Source organism: Chiloscyllium plagiosum, unplaced genomic scaffold (assembly GCF_037043375.1).
Source record: "Chiloscyllium plagiosum isolate Xiang-an unplaced genomic scaffold, Cpla_swu_hap1 HiC_scaffold_31, whole genome shotgun sequence".
NCBI classification, from domain to species: Eukaryota; Metazoa; Chordata; class Chondrichthyes; order Orectolobiformes; family Hemiscylliidae; genus Chiloscyllium; species Chiloscyllium plagiosum.
Window position 1 is genome coordinate 64,286,780 of NW_028270169.1, and position 17,695 is coordinate 64,304,474.

The following is a 17,695-nucleotide window of genomic DNA, read 5'->3' on the forward strand; positions in this document are numbered from 1 at the left end:
GGCTGATGAACTTTAATTTATGAAAGTGAGGAGTGTGAAATTCTTGATAGGATGAATCAAATGGAGACTATTAATTAATTAAAAGGAGAGAGACTCCATAAAATGCACAGTAGTGTGATTTGGGTATCCCTTTACATCAAACACAGGTGCAGTAAGTAATTCAGTAGATAAATACAATGTTGACCTTTATAGCTATATGGTTGGAGTTTACAAATTGGGAAGTCTTGTTACAACTCCACGGGGTATTTGAGGTTACACCTGGAGTACTGTATACAGTTTGATGCCCATATTTAAGGGAGGATATACTGGTATTGGAGGCTGTTCAAAAGACACACAGGAGGCTGATTCCTGGATTGAAACAGTTGACTAAACAAGAACAGCTCAATATGTTTGGCCTTTATTCATTTGAGTTTAATAGAATGAGGGGTGATCTTCTTGAAACATAAAAGATTCTGAAGAGGCTTTACAGGGTAAACGTTGAGAAAATGCTTGCACTCATTGAGGATTTTCACCTAGGATACATAGTTAAAGAATGAGGGGACACTCATTTAAAACTTAAATGCAAAGGAATGCTCCCAAAGGGTAGTCAATGCCTGGGATTTTCTATCATGGACATTGTGGAGGCTAGATGCATTTAAAAAGAAGGCAGACAGTTTTTTTTTTAAATATCAGGGAATGGAGGGCTATAAGGAGCTGGCATGAAGGAGGAGTTGAGGCCCGAGATAGATTAGCCATAATCTTATAGAATAGCAGGGCAGGAATGAAAAACCAAATGGCCTATTCCTGTTCTTATTTCTAATGTTCCTTTGATTCAAGTATTAACTGGGCTTAAACACATTGAGCTGCTGTGGGAATTTAACCTCCGGCTTCTATTGCATTTGTCCAGGCTTCCAGATTATTAATCCAGTAGTAATGTCATTACATTATTGTTTCCACAGAGAAAAGTGTTATATTTGATTACAAACTGAGGATTTACAAAACCCATTAATTACAGTATACCAAATACTCAGACAAGTGCTTCAAGCACAAATCTGAAATCGGATCATGATATTCTCCATGGAAGAAATTATGCTTATGCCATCAACAGGGAAAATAGAAGCTTCTCAAAGCTAACCACAATGATTGCAGCGAGACTTTGGCATACTGGTAACATCAAGTCCACACCCTCCCCCACCAACCCACCCTCTCCCGCCATTGCAAGAAGTGCAGAACCTGTGCCCATACCTCCCCCCTTACCTCCGTCTGAGGCCCCAAAGGATCCTTCCACATCTGACAGAAGTTTACCTGTACATCCACACATGTCATCTACTGCATCAATCACACCTGATTTTGGCTCCTCTCTACTGGGGCGACAGGATACCAACTTGCAGATCGTTTCAGAGAACATCTCTGGGACACCTGCAGTAAACAACCCCACCACCCTGTAGCTGGACACTAACTCCTGCTCCCACTCCATCAAGGGCATGCAGGTTCTGGACCTCCTCCATCACCAACCTTACGCCTAGAGGAATCTTCTGCCTTGGGATCCTCCAACCACACAGGATCAATGTGGATTTCACCAGTTTCGCCATCTCCCTGCTTCCCATCATGTCCCAGTCCCAACCTTCCAACTCGGCACTGCCCTCTTAAATGGTCCTACCTATCCATCTTTATTTACACCTAGCCCCAGATTCCACCTACCTCGCCCCAATATATCTCTCAGCCCCCTTGGCCCACAAGCTTCATTCCTGATGAAGGGCTTACGCCCAAAACATCGACTCTCCTGCTCCTCGGATCCTGCCTCCAGCATGCTTTTCCAACATGACACTCTTCGATATTGGTAATGTCACCAAGCTTGTAATTGAAAGGCTCAGATTTCTGCTCCTGGGTTGAAATTCCACCTTGGCAGCCAGTGGAATTGAAAGTCAGTATTAATGATCATGAAATAAACAGCACTTATGGCAAAATCCCACCTTGTTTATTAAATTTTTTTTTTCAGTAGGAAAACAGCCATCCTCATCTTAACTGTCCTATGTATGATTTCGCAGAACAGTGCAGATGACTCTGAACTCTGTTCTAATGCAATTCACCTACATCCAGATCAGGCATTCAAAATAAATCTGTCCTCACCAGAAAGACACATGTTCCACAAAAGAAGAAGAAAACATTTCTACAAATTTAGATCTACCAATACCAAGTAACCTTAAGCTTTCATTCCAAAAGGGCTAAGTTCAAAGCTTTGCAAACAAATGGGCACAAATTAGAAGGACTGGCAGGGAACTTAAGAACTAAAGAGAGCTCACAAAGCAACTGGTGCATACAGGCTAACTTAGAAAGCCCTGCCGTCTCAAGTTTGCTCCAACAATTATTCACTCTACAAAAAAATGAAGAGCTTACTTTCGTGCTTATTTTAAGATTTGCTCAACAGGAATTTTAAGAAGTACCTTCTGTCCCAGTTGAAAGACTCGAAGCTGCTGCAGGTGAGGGAGTGATGCATACAGAGGGAATACTGACATCTGCGCACAGCCTTGTGGAAGGTGCTTGGCAATTTCCCTGCATGTTCGACTCATGGCCTCAATTTCCTCTTGACCAGTCAGAAAAACGAGAACGTTGTGTGAAGGTGGTGCTTCCTGTTCGAGAAATAAGTTACTCTTGAAGAAATATGCTTTAGAAACTTTCAACACTCCTCACACTACTCTCCATTTCACTTGTTTTCAATGAGAGCGCCTCACATTCATTCAGATATATACAACAATTCAATATAAACAACAATGCGAGCAACAGTCAAACGGGTGCAAGAACATGAGAAAAAGCAAGAGTACAACATATGGCTCATTGAATCTGTTCACATGATCACAGCAGCTCATGGGCTTCAATTCCACTTTCATGCTACTCTCCATTTCTCTGACAGATCAAACATCTGTCTCTCCCACGTGCAAACATATTCAATGATGGAACATCCACAGCAGATAAGTCCAAAGATTTGAAACAAAGTAATTTTCAAAGTAAAGTCCAAAGTAATTTTCCTCTTCTCAATTCTAAATGATTGGTCTCTTATCCTGATGCCAAGTTCTCAGTGTCTACCTTGTCAAACTCCCACAAGATCTTACATTTCAATGGGATTGCCTCTCACTCATCTAAATGCCAGAACATTGGGCCTAATCTTTTTTTTAAAAATCAGTATTTTATTGAAAGATGATTTTAGGTTTTTTACAAAATTACAAAATAGTATGACCACCGTACAATATAATAGCAACAACAAACAAAAAGAAAAAACGAACGACTAATCTACTCCACAAACTACCAAAACACAAAAAGAATGAAAAAACTCGATTGAAATTACAGTTCAATAAATAACCAATAAGAAAAAAAGAAAAAAAATAAACAGACAAAATAAAATTATAGGAGAAAGTGAGGACTGCAGATGCTGGAGATCAGAGCTGAGAATGTGTTGCTGGAAAAGCGCAGCAGGTCAGGCAGCATCCAGGGAAGAGGAGAATCGACGTTTCGGGCATGAGCCTGAAGAAGGGCTCATGCCCAAAACGTCGATTCTCCTGCTCTTGGATGCTGCCTGACCTGTTGCGCTTTTCCAGCAACACATTTTCAAATAAAATTATACCAAGTTATAACATGTTGCTTAAGTAACATTCAATTAAATTATTACACTCAGTGCATTCTCATCACAGCTCCCCAACATTGGGAGCAATAGTGAGTGTACCATATCTATACGGGATTCTTCCTTCCAGGGGACCCGAAACCGACAGGCACAGGCCTCACACCTAGACAAAGACTCTGGATAATATAGTCGATACATCTACATCAATATAATTCAAAAAGGGCAGGCATGTTCTACAGAACTAATACATTTTCTGGTGCACCATACTCGTAAGGAGGTCCAGGGGGATGTGTTCCATAACTATCCTATGCCAGCTCGAGAGTCCTGGGGGAATTTTCCGACATCCAGCTCCCTAGTCTGGACTTGCCCACCAGAAGAAACATCCTTTCCATAGAACATAACAGCACAGTACAGGCCATTCGGCCCTCAATGTTGCGCCGACCTGTGGAACCAATCTGAAGCCCATCTATCCTACACTATTCCATTTTCATCCATATGCCTATCCAATGACCACATAAATGCCCTTAAAGTTGGCGAGTCTACTACTGTTGCAGACAGTGTGTTCCACGCCCCTACTACTCTATGTTCTATGTCCTCGCTGAGTAAAGAAACTACCTTTGACATCTGTCCTATATCTATCACCCCTCAATTTAAAACTATGTCCCCTCATGCTAGCCATCGCTATCAAAGGAAAAAGACTCTCACTGTCCAGCCTATCTAACCCTCTGATTACCTTGTCAAGATTACTCAATCTTACATACATCAAGCCACCCTTCAGTCCAGAGAAAACAAGTTCAGCCTAATCAACCTATCCTCAAAAAACAATCCTCAGATGACACTAAAATAGGTCGTATTGTGGAATGAGAAAGGCATTTGAACAAATACATGGGTAAGAAAGGTTTAGAAGGATATGGGCCTGACTGCAAGGAAATGGGGTTAGTGCGGATGGACATTTTATTGGCATGGACCAATTTGGGCTGAAGGACCTGTTTATGTGCTGTAGGACTCTATGACAAACCACTCATTCCAGATATCAATCTTGTAAACCTCCTCCGATTCACCTCCAATGCTTTTACATTCTTTGTTCCTCAAGTATCTTGATCAAATGGATCAATGGGCTGAAAAATTGCAGATGGAGTTCAATTTGGATAAATGCTATTGTATTGCATTTTGGTACAACAAACAACGGTAGGATTAATAGAATTAACAGTAAGACCTTGGGTAGTATTGTAGAACAGAGGGACCTAGGGACTTAGATACAAAGTCTTTGTCGTTTGCGTCACATATAGACAGGATGGTTAAAACGTTGTTTGGCATACTTGCCTTCATTGCTCAGTCTTTTGAATACAGGAGCTGGGAAGTCATGTTGAGGTTGTATAGGTCATTGGTGAGGACTCTTCTGGAATACTGTGTCCAGTTCTGGCCACCCAGTTAAACAAAAAATATTGGGAGAGGCTTCAGAAGAGATTCACCAGAAGGTTGCCAGGTATGGAAGGTCTGAGTTATAAAGAAAGGCTGGATAGGCTTGGACCATTTTCACTGGAGGGTAGGAGGTTGAGAGGCAACCTTATAGGAGTCTATAAAATAATTAAGGGTATAGATAGAATTAATAGTATTTTTTTTTTATCCCTAGGATGTGGGATTTAAAGACAAGGGGGACACATTTTAAGATGAGAGGAGACAGATTTAAAAAGGACATGGGGGGCAATGTCTTTTTTAAAACATAGGGTGGTTCATGTGTGGAATGAACTTCCTGAAGATGTGGGTACAATTACAATGTTTAAAAGTCTTTTGGATAAATACATGAATAGGAAATGTTTGGAGGAATATGGGCCAGGAGCAGGCAAGGTGGGACTAGTATAGGATTATGTTCAGCATGGACTGATTGGACCAAAGGCTCCGTTTCCATGCTATATGACTCTATGACTCCATAAAGACAATAAAACAAAGTCTCATCAAAGCTCTGTCTAAAGAATACCCTTATTTTTACTTGCAATTACTGTTGCAGTGTGGTATGGTATTCCATTAGCCTCCCTCATTACTTGCTGTATCTGCTTACTGACTTTCTCACTCCTGCATGTGAACACAGATCACTTTGTAATTCAGAATTCTACAGTTATTGTCCATTTAAATAATACTCTGCTTTTTTAATTTGGCCTGTCACAGTGAACAGCTTTACATTTTCCCAAATAATACCTCATCTGCCAGAATTTTGCTCATCCACTCAACCTAGGTCAATCTGTTTGCAATCTCCTTATATTCTCTACGCAACATATTTTCCTACCTATCATTGGCTCATCAGAAACCTTAGTTACCACGTCTTCTCTCTCTTCAGATATCTAGATATTTCTAATCAACCTCTTCAGAGAGGTTATGTCACACCCCTGAAGCATTTGGGATTCGAATCCAGGCCTCCTGGCTCAGAAACAGGGGCTCTACTATATTTCATTGATCCACAGTGCATGTTACTCCTTCAAAGGACTCGAATAAATTGGTTAAAAACAATTCCCTTTCACTCAGTCGTGGTGACTGTTCCCTAAAAGTTATGTTTTTCTAAGAAGTCAGCTCTTTATCTGTTTGAATTAACAAGTGTTGCCCAAAACAGATGTCAAGCTAACTGGCCTTTAGTTTCCTGTTTTTTGTCTTTTTAAGTCGAGGATTTATATTTGCTACATCCCAGTCTGATTGAACCTTTCCTGAATACATCCATTCCCTCATCCATCCTGTCCTTTTAAAACTTCAAGATAAAGATCAGGAAATGCAGACTGGTCAGCCTACAGCTCCATCAGTTCACTGAGTCCTATTTCCCTAGTGATTGCAATTTCATCAAATTTCCTTTCTCCCTTCCACTACCTGACTTATTGCAATTACCAGAATGTTCTTTGTCACCTCTATCATGACAACAGAAACAAATTATTTGCTCAATTCATCCACCATTCTTATTTACTAATAACTCCTTATTTTCACTCACCAGAGGATCAAACTCTATTTATTCTTACTTTTTAAATCCGTGTAGACTTATCTAAACTCTTATGTTTTCACATTTCTCACTAGTTTCCTCTCAGCATCATAGTCACAGCATAGATAGCTTTCTTCTGATTAATGCTTTCATCATTGTCAGACATTCTTAGTATTCCAACCAATCATCTGACCTGTCATTCATTTCTGTGCAATTGTGCAACTTCCTTAAGTTAAGTTGGAACAAAGCTCTTTTATCCACCATGATGGGTACTCCCTTTAGATTTTTTCTTTATTTTAGGGATATACTTACTCCAAATGTCACTCCTTCTCTATTCCCTGGCTATTCTCTATTCCAGTTCACTGCAGCTTGATGAGCTTTCATGCCGACATGGTTGGCCTTATTTAAGTTTAGAATACCAATCTTTAACTCTTTGCCTTGATGTGCCTTCATTTGGAGGTCATTAATTAATTCTGTTACTTTAGGCAATATAAAGTCTAATATAACCTGCCCTCCAGTTGGTTCCAGAATGCGTTCTAAAAAACAACTCTTGAAAACATTTTCTGGACTTGTTATCCATTGTTGGTCTGATATTCCCAGCTCAGGAGTCATTTCATGATGATTGTGTACTTTCATTTAAAAAATGGCAATTTTGTATACTTTCTGCTACTATTTGGTGGGGGGTGGTGGTTTGTTGCCACTTATTAGTGATTTTATTCCTCTACTATTCCTCACCTTTGCCCAAACAAATTCTACAACCTGATGTCCTGAACCAAGGACTGCACAAATTCAATATTGGTTTAACAGTACTACCGCAAAACCTTGATCCTGTTTCCTATTCTTCTCAAATATATGATATCCCTAAATCTTCAGGATCCAGTCTTTATGCTGCCAATATTTCAATATGCAATATGCTTACTTGTATTGAATGCTGTGCATACAGATACAGAGCCTTCGGTTTTGTTTTTAACTTACCTGCAAGTTAGTATTGTTGAAGAGGAGAGTATGAAGCAGACTGGTAAGCTTGAGGAAATACTTGTTAGGAAGGAAGATGTGTTGGGCATTTTGAAAAACTTGAGGATAGACAAGTCCCCCGGGCCTGACGGGATATATCCTAGGATTATATGGGAAGCAAGAGAGGAAATTGCAGAGCCGTTGGCAATGACCTTTTCGTCTTCACTGTCAACGGGGGTGGTACCAGGTTACTGGAGAGTGGCGAATGTCGTGCCCCTGTTCAAACAAGGGAATAGGGATAAACCCGGGAATTACAGGCCAGTTAGTCTTACTTCGGTGGTAGGCAAAGTAATGGAAAGGGTACTGAGGGATAGGATTTATGAGTATCTGGAAAGACACTGCTTGATTAGGGACAGCCAGCACGGATTTGTGAGGGGTAAGTCTTGCCTTACAATTCTTATTGGATTCTTTGAGGAGGTGACCAAGCATGTGGATGAGGGTAGAGCAGTGGATGTAGTGTACATGGATTTTAGTAAGGCATTTGATAAGGTTCCCCACGGTAGGCTTATGCGGAAAGTCAGGAGGCATAGGATAATGGGGAATTTGGCCAGTTGGTTAGAGAACTGGCTAACTGGTCGAAGTCAGAGAGTGGTGGTAGATGGTAAATATTCAGCCTGGAGCCCAGTTACAAGTGAAGTCCCGCAGGGATCAGTTCTGGGTCCTCTGCTGTTTGTAATGTTTATTAATGACTTGGAAGAGGGAGTCGAAGGGTGGGTCAGTAAATTTGCAGACGATACGAAGATTGGTGGAGTTGTGGATAGTGAGGAGGGCTGTTGTCCTCTTGCCCTCTCTGACGTGTCAGTCATATGGATCCATCTAAGATAAACTGAAACACCGCCGGCTACCTCAGAACTGAATCCCAAGCTCCCTCAGTCTTCTCTTGACACAATCATGAGATTTTCTTTTCTGGATCACTGCACTGAGAAGTCCTGGGAGAACATGATCTTCGAGCCCTCGTAAATTAGGGCCTTTGGATCCTTCCCATGGATTCTAGAAGCTTCCATGATTCTCTCCTTACCTCTATAGATGTGGAATCGCACCAGAAGAGGACGAGGATGTTGGCGTTGACACAGACCCAATCTCCACACCATGATCTGGTGAGCTCTGTCGATCTTTGATCCTCTCATGCCAACCTCCAAGTTAAGAAATTTCAGCAGCCAGGCCGCTCTCCTTCCTTACCCTCAGGCAGACCAATGATCTGAATGTTTTTTTTTCCTCCTACCCCTGTTCTCCAGATCATCCACTTGGTCACGCAAATTACAGACCTGCATCTCCAGGACTTGGATCCCATCCTTGGATGAACTGACATCAGATTCCAGCACTGACCCTGTGCTTAACTTCATCTGTCCTTTTTTTTTTTCAGGTCTTCCAGCTGCTGCTCATGCTTCTGCAGCATAATAAAGATTGGAGCTAGCTTCTATTCCACTTGTTTTCCCAATATCTCGTGAGATTTTGCGAGCTCGTTCTCCAGGGCCTGGAAAGTAATCAAATCCAAGGATCCTGCAGACCGACCCTCGGATGCTCCTCCTCCCTTTCTCAGCATCTCAAGACAGCTGGAAACGCAGGTAACTTTTAAAAGTTTCTTAGGACACCAAGATCTTTCTGGAGTCCTAGGATATCATGATGGTCTTGATTGAGTGGGTTGAAAGTTGGTCCCACTTTTGCTGAGATGTGGAGCTCTGCAATGCAATCTTCCTGGATCACTGCCATCTTGGATTCCCCTACTACTATCCTTGATTGGCCATTAACCCAACCTCCACTCCCGGCACCTTCCCTTGCAACCGCAGGAGGTGCAACACTTGCGCCCACACCTCCCCCCTCACTTCTCTCCAAGGCCCCAAAGGAAACTTCCATATCCGCCACAGATTCACCTGCACCTCCACCCACATTATCTACTGCATCCGCTGCAGCCGGTGTGGCCTCCTCTATATTGGGGAGACAGGCCGCATACTTGCGGAGCGATTCAGAGAGCACCTCTGGGCCACCCGGACGAACCAACCCAATCACCCTGTAGCACAGCATTTCAACTCCCCCTCCCACTCCACCGAGGATATGCAGGTCATTGGACTCATCCACTGCCAAACCACAACAACGCGACGGTCGAAGGAGGAGCGTCTTATCTTCCGACTGGGAACCCTCCAACCACAGGGGATGAACTTGGACTTCACCAGTTTCTTCATCCCCCCTCCCCCCACCTTGTCTCAGCCGAATCCCTCCAGCCCGGCACCGCCTTCCTGACCTGCAGTCTTCTTCTTGACCTCTCCGCCTCCACCCTACTCCGACCTATCACCCTCACCTTGACCTCTTTCCACCTATCACATTTCCAACGCCCCTCCTCCAAGTCCCTCCTCCCTACCTTTTATCTTCTCCTGCTGAACACTCTCTGCTCATTCCTGAAGAAGGGCATGTGCCCGAAACGTCGAATCTTCTGTTCCCTAGATGCTGCCTGACCTGCTGTGCTGTTCCAGCAATAAAGTTTCAGCTTTGATCTCCAGACCTCACTTTCTCCTTGGCCATTATCTTTCTCTAGTTGTTCTTTTGTTCCTATTGAAACCCTAAAGCTTTCTATAGGTATTCCTTTTGATCCTATCTGCCAACAATTTCTTGTCCCTTCCTAGCTCTTGTTCGCTCTTTCATGGCTCTCAAGCACCCTAACTGAGCCTTTGTGTCTCATTCTAACATAAGCCTCCTTCTTCCTCTTGACAAGAAATTCAACTTCTTTAGTAAACAACAGTTCCCTCACTTGGCTGTTGGCAAAGGGACTTAGATATGATGCAGAGCTGGGCTGAGGAGTGGCAAATGGAGTTCAACCCTGTCAAGTGTGAGGTTGTCCATTTTGGAAAGACAAATAAGAATGCGGAATACAGGGTTAACGGTAGGGTTCTTAGTAAGGTGGAGGAGCAGGGGGATCTTGGGGTCTATGTTCATAGCTCTTTGAAAGTTGCCACTCAGGTGGATAGAGCTTGTAAGAAGGCCTATGGTGTATTAGCATTCATTAGCAGAGGGATCGAATTCAAGAGTCGTGAGGTGATGTTGCAGCTGTACAAGACTTTGGTAAGGCCACATTTGGAGTACTGTGTGCAATTCTGGTCGCCTCATTTTAGGAAAGATGTGGAAGCTTTGGAGAGGGTGCAGAGAAGATTTACCAGGATGTTGCCTGGAATGGAGAATAGGTCGTACGAGGATAGCTTGAGAGTACTAGGCCTTTTCTCATTGGAACGGTGAAGGATGAGGGGTGACTTGAAAGAGGTTTATAAGATGATCAGGGGAATAGATAGAGTAGACAGTCAGAGACTTTTTCCCCGGGTACAACAGAGTGTTACAAGGGGACATGAATTTAAGGTGAAGGGTGGAAGGTATAGGGGAGATGTCAGGGGTAGGTTCTTTACACAGTGTGTGGTGGGGGCATGGAATGCGCTGCCTGTGGGAGTGGCAGAGTCAGAATCATTGTTGACCTTTAAGCGGCAATTGGATAGGTGCTTAAGCTAGGACAAATGTTCGGCACAACATCGTGGGCCGAAGGGCCTGTTCTGTGCTGTATTGTTCTATGTTCTTAGTAAAAGCCAAGAAAGTCTAGCTCTCAGTTTTGTAAGTATTCGTGTAAACTTCTCAATTCAGTGCAAAGAACTGGGATATATCAGTGGAATCAATTTTTTTTTTATAATTTGTGTTTAGTATGCTTTCCTTTATTGGTCAGAACATGGAGTATAGGGGTTGGGAGGTCATGTTGCGGCTGTACAGGATATTGGTTAGACTGCTTTTGGAATGCTATGTGCAATTCTGGTCTGCCTGCTATCAGAAGAATGTTGTGAAACTTGAAAGGGTTTAGGAAAGATTTACAAGGATGTTGCCAGGGTTGGAGGGTTTGAGCTATAGGGAGAGGCTGAACAGGCTGGGGCTGTCTTTCCTGGAGCGTCGGAGGCTGAAGGGGTGACGTTATGCAGGTTGATAAAAACATGAGGGGCATGGATAGACATGGTATTTTCACTGGGTTAGGGGAATCCAGAACAAGAAGGCATAAGTTTAGGGTGAGGAGGGCAAGATTTAAAAGAGACTTAAGGAGCAACTTTTTCACGGAAAAGAGTGATGCATGTATGGAGTGACCTGTTCGAGGAAGTCGTGGAGGCTGGTACAATTACAACATTTTAAAAAGGCATCTGGATGGGTAAATGGGACTGGATTAATTTAGATTATCTGGTTGGCAAGGATGAGTTGGACTGAAGGGCCTGATTCTGTACTGTACATCTCTGTGACTCTATAAAGATATAACATCTCTGAATTTCAGTTTATATAATAGTCAGGAAACGGAAGAATACATGTGTGTGTTTTAGGATCTTTTAAATTCAAATCTATATTTAGATAGCTTTTTATTGTTTTTGTATTTGTGCACAGTAGATTTCTGCTGCTGTTAAAGAAACTCTTCAGCCTCATGTAATTACATTTCAGTTAATGGTCACCAAATTAACTAAAACAAAAAAAACTTATCAATCAAGATTTTGTTCTGCAATCTGACTTGTCAAGCAGTACCATCAGCTAGGATCATAACATATAATAATCCAGAGATTATTACCCTAGATGCCCTGTTCTTCAATTTGGTGTTTCTTTGCTAGTCATTTCCTTTCCTCAGTCTTTGGTACCAATATGATCTTCCACCTCCTACTCCCAAGTTCCTGTCCAACCTTGAACGAATGTCAATCCTGGCACAAAGGAGTAAATGTTTCTTTTGCTTTTCTTCTTTGTTTACATAGCTTCCTGTTCCAAAGTGTCACAGTCAGTTAGGTCGTCAATCCTGCAGCCATCAATCTCATCTAAACAAACAGAAATAACCTCAAACCTGTTGGATAATTGCAAAAAACTGAGGCTCCAGCACTCTTACCCTGAGTCTCCCTTCCTGCTATACTCTTCGTTACCCTTAACACTAACCACATCAGAATACCCTACTTTATGAATGTGACCACATTCTAGGACAATCTATCCCTTCTTCCCTTATATGCCTCACAGCGAGGACCTAAGTTCAATTCTACCCTTGGGCGATTGTCTGTGTGGAGTTTGCACATTCTCCCCATGTCTGTGTGCTCTCGTTTCCTCTCAGTCCAAAGATGTGCAGTTTAGGTGGTTTGTCCATTCTAAATTGCTTATAGTGTCCAGGGATTTGTAGGTTAGGTGGATTAGCCATGGGAGATGCAGGGTTACAAGGATTGAGTAGGCGTGGGTGGGATGCTCTGGGTGAGTATTGATGGATCAAATGGCCTGCTTCCACACTGTAGGGATTCTTATTGGTTGCAGTGATTGTAATTCAGCATCCAGCTCAAATTCTAAGGTGAAGTTGCTCGAGCTTTATATAGGAGAAAGTGAGGTCTGCAGATGCTGGAGATCAGAGCTGAAAATGTGTTGCTGGAAAAGCGCAGCAGGTCAGGCACAATCCAGGGAACAGGAGAATCGACGTTTTGGGCATAAGCCCTTCTTCAGGAGCTTTATATACCTTGCTTAGATTTATTTGTCCTGAATCACACTGTCCTCTAGGAGCTCCCGCAGATTTCAGCTGCGACACATCACCTATTCTACTATTCTTAACGTTTTTTAATTAATTACGTATTTACATAGAACATAGAAAAATACAGCGCAGTACAGGCCCTTTGGCCCTCGATGTTGCGCCGATCCAAGCCCACCTAACCTACACTAGCCCACTATCCTCCATATGCCTATCCAATGCCCATTTAAATGCCCATAAAGAGGGAGAGTCCACCACTGCTACTGGCAGGGCATTCCATGAACTCACGACTCGCTGAGTAAAGATTTTCCATAATCCAGTAGTAGACTTTTGTGTCACAACAGAGTTGTGATGTTATTTACAGACTGTAATGCTGAAAATGAAGACCAACAGGAGATGGTAAAGCAGTTTACGAAAAAGAAACATGGATAAAGGAAGGAAAATTAAAATAACTGGTGGAACACAAAGTGGAAAATGTTTGGGCTCCAACATTTACAATGAAGTGCATTCAAAAAAAGAGCAAAGGCTTGGACTATAATCTTCCAAATGTTAATGTTGATTTGGTAGTGATGTCAGAGGATTGGCCAGGGTTGACAACATAATGCCGTGAATGCAAAAAAAAGGAAATAAAACAATAAAACAGGGAACGACAGACTAATTGGTCAAAACACTGATCGTGAATAAGCTTCTGGCCACACAGATTCACAGGTCTCCCAGAACAATGGGGGTTAATTAAGAACAGCTGGCTTGGATTTGTTAGTTTAAACCAGCACTTGAAAAGAATAACTGAGTTCTACAAGATGACAATACTAAAACCACATTTCAAAATAAAGTATTTAATTGGCTCCCAAGATGATAGAATGTATCGCTAAAGGAAAGGCGGTGGACATGGCAGATAATAATAAATAATATCATACACAAATGAAAACTCAAAATTCAGACGAAAATCAACCATTTGGGCACTAAGGTACTCACCTGGTGGATCTGAAAGATTGATACTAAAGAAGCATGGAGATAGTCACTCTGGGATTCCTTTGTGTAGAAGACCTGAATGGAATGCTGCCTCCCCTCCAGATACAAAACAGGTGCTCTGTCAAAGTACTGAGAGAAGAGATCAACATCCATTGTGGCAGACATGACAAGTACCTTTCAAGGAGAAAAGAAGGAATTAATCATTCAAACTGTTTTGCCTGCTAAGAAACCTTTACCTTGACAAAGGAGGAACTAAAATGAAAAGGTCATGAATAAGATATAAAACAAAAAAAAACCAGCATAACTCAATCCAAATGAGAGAAAATGAAATCATGGAACAAGCTTCAGCATGGGTTTGCAGCACTTCCATCACACTGCATGGTTATTCAAGCTGCATTGAACATAGCAACAATTATGAAGAGGTTTGATGGATTTCGTTGGAGAAGCTTTTTTCACTTGGGGAAGAGGTGAAAACAAGGGATAAGCACTAACTGATCAATGACAATAATTATTTGCCACGAACCAATTAGATCTTGTTTTTGTGCAGTGGAGTGCATGTAATTTTGTACAATTCACTGAGAAAATAAACACTTATCGAACACCAAAAATATTTTTAAAAAGCAATCCTGTAGCACAGAAGATTGACAGTTGGATGTCATGGGCATGTTATATGGTAGTTAATTTGTTAGTGTATATGTTGCCACCAACTGGCAGGAAAAAGATTAGGACAAGAAAGGGATCCAAATTCCGAGATATTTGGATATCAGAATGGGAAGTTGAGCAATTGCTCGAGACGTTCAGCATACAACACAGTTGACAAGAACGGTAGTCCCACAATGGCATTTGAAGAAAACCACAAACTGTTTTTTTAAAACCATTCTTTCTCACTTCAGTGTTTGAAAGAGCATTGCATTTTTGAAAGTAGACAGCCAGATACCCATGGTAGGCACTGGAAACAACAGCTTGAACAAGCAGATATCAATGGAGCCGAGGGTATATACTGATGCAGCTCTTGTTAAGAATAAAACATCTTTGGTCTGTGGATTAGTGACACTTACAAAGAACCGAAATCTCGTCAACATTGGTTATCAGTGGCACGGCAGCTTGGAGCTATGAACAAGTTGCAGAGACGGTGGGGAGGTGGGGGAGGTTGGGGGGTGGGAAGTAGAAGTAGATAAGGAGAGACAGAGGGGGTAGAGACAGAAAGGCAGGGTGGCTTAGAGATAGGGGGGATTAGGGACAGAGAGGTGGAAGGGGGCTTAGAGACAAACAGCGAGAGAGGGGGAGAAAAATCAGAGAGAGAGGGACAAAGATAGAGATGAAAAAGAAGTGCTTTTTACAGCCTGGATGTACAGCCTTTTCTCTACGCTCAAAAACTCAGTTTAAAACTGAAAAAAATCAGTTACCTTTCAAGCAGAGCTCTGACTTCCGAATTGCTGAAAATATTTTTCAAGCCAAAACAGCCACAATGTACTTCTTACAAACAGTGGAAGCATCCAGAGAGGCATCCAAACAACTCACGCTTGTCTTGATAAAAAAGGATCTTCTCAACATTCGACTGGGAAGCAAAGACCATTGAACTAACATTGCAGTTTTTCTACTCTGCCAATAATCTATTTGCCCTATCTTTTTAGTGTGTATGTGTGACAAAGTATTTATAAAGAGATCACATTTCCATTTGTAGTTTATATGCCAATGGTTAATATTTGTTTCCCTGTTGTTATAGTCTAACTACTTGAAATAAACAATAATCCTTGCTCATATAAAATATAGTCTGTGCTTTTTATCAATCTTGGTGTGAAAGTCAGGGAAATTGGGATATTTTGCGTGCTTTAAAAAGAACTTTAACATTTGGCACAACTCTCAAAATAGGAGGGCTTCAGTTTATAACACAGAACCCCAATGGGTCACAGAACCACTGAAGTAAACAAACGGTTTAACAAGTGGAGGCAAAAAATTGGGAGGGTATGGTGATAGTGATAAAGTGAAGAGAAAGGTCAAGCTGAGGAGGAATGATGCAGAGATGTTAAAAAAGATAGTACAAAGGTTGTAGTGCTGCAGAGGAGCAGAAACCTGATGAGAGAAATTTCACTGTGGATTTGAATGAAAACTGGTTATGGATTAGGAAAGAGACAAATCTGAGGGCAAGGACATTGGAGATAAGCAGGAATTCTTAACAACAGAGGCAAAATTAGGATTTGTTTGAGGAAGGATGAATTACCAGTTTGAACGTGAAAGTGGAGAAAGAAAGGAGTCTGGAACTGCAACTGAGGAAAGTTTTGGCTTGTTCAGCAAGTGAAAGCAAGGGTACAAAAGAGACACCAGAACAGATGATCTCCATCTTAGTGCAATAGCAATACTTGCTGTAGAGGTGGGTGCAGGAGAAATTATGCTTGACAAAATGAATTGACAGCTTTCTGATGACATGAGAGTGATTAAAGCAGAGCACTTGATGTGTATACATGAACTTTCAGAAGGTATTGGATAAAGTATCATTACAACAAGCTTAATAATGTTAAAGCCCACAGGGAAAAGAAAATGGGCAGTACAAAGTGGATACAAAGAAAAAAATTGAAATTGATGGAAAAGCTCAGCAGTTCTGGCAGCATCTATGGAAAGAAATCAGAGTTAACATTTCGGGTTCAGGGACCTTCCTCAGAACTGGTGGTAGCTAAGGAAATGTCAGTTTACATACAGAAGATAGGGTGGGGCTGGTGGTGGAGGTAATGAGTAAATGATAGGTGGGGATAGAGCCCAAAGGGAGAGAAAAAACAGTTAGAGTGGATAATGATCTGGCTAAGAGGGTGAACAGCTATTAACAGGGACTGTTAGTGGCTAACAATGGGTTGTGTGTGGTATGAGACGATGTGATAACAAGGCCTGATGTGTAGGGGTTGGGGTAATGTCATGGGAGAGCTCAAGTTCTAAAGTTATTGAACTCAGTATGGAGTCCAGAAGGCTGCAGGGTTCCCAATTGGAAAATAAGGTGTTGTTCTTCCAACTTGCACCGAGCTTTGCTGGAGCACTTTGATTTGAGTGGGAGCAGCGGCCGAGTAAAGGCGAACCCGGGAGACTACAGCTAAGGTAAAACAGTTTGTTTCAAAATTACTTACCTGTAGCGGGCAGCGGTGTTTTTTATTCTCTCTTCACAAAAAGAGCGGGAGCAGCAGAGGAAGTGACGGCAAACAGAGGGGCAGCCGGGAAGGAGAACTGTGAGTATAAATACTCACCTTTTAATCACCAACGGTCATTTGAGTGGGAGCAGCGGAAGTGAGGTTGGAGCGCATAGCTGGGCGGGAAGGTAAGTGATTAGTATTTGAGTGGGTGTGTTCTAGACCCCAGGTCCTACTTCCGTAGGGCCTCCCTCCCACCCTCCTCCTCTAACCTAACTTTAAAGTCCACAGGTAAGTGACTCAGTGTTATTGACTCAGTGTTCTTGTTTTTGGAGAAAGTGTACAGCCATGGCAGCGCAGGCGGTGAAATGTTCCTCCTGCAGGATGTTTGAGGTAGGGGTGACCACCGATACTCCTGCCGACTTCACCTGCAGGAAATGCAGTCAGATCCTGATCCTCACCGAACGAGTTAGGGAACTGGAACTGGAGTTGGATGAACTGAGGATTATTCGAGAGGCTGAGAGGGTGATTGATAGAAGCTACAGGGACAT

At 42.2% G+C, this 17,695-nt stretch overlaps 1 protein-coding gene across 1 annotated transcript in view; it reads right to left on the reverse strand.

Moving 5' to 3' along the window:
- dhx33 (DEAH (Asp-Glu-Ala-His) box polypeptide 33) overlaps window positions 1–17,695 on the reverse strand; it is a 98,631-nt gene that overhangs the window by 49,275 nt on the left and 31,661 nt on the right. Inside the window, exons 4-5 of the mRNA XM_043718879.2 lie at window positions 14,035–14,205; window positions 2,424–2,609 (exon numbers count right to left, since the gene is read on the reverse strand). Coding sequence (XP_043574814.2) covers window positions 2,424–2,609; window positions 14,035–14,205 — 357 coding nt within the window. The remainder of the gene's footprint in view (window positions 1–2,423; window positions 2,610–14,034; window positions 14,206–17,695) is intronic.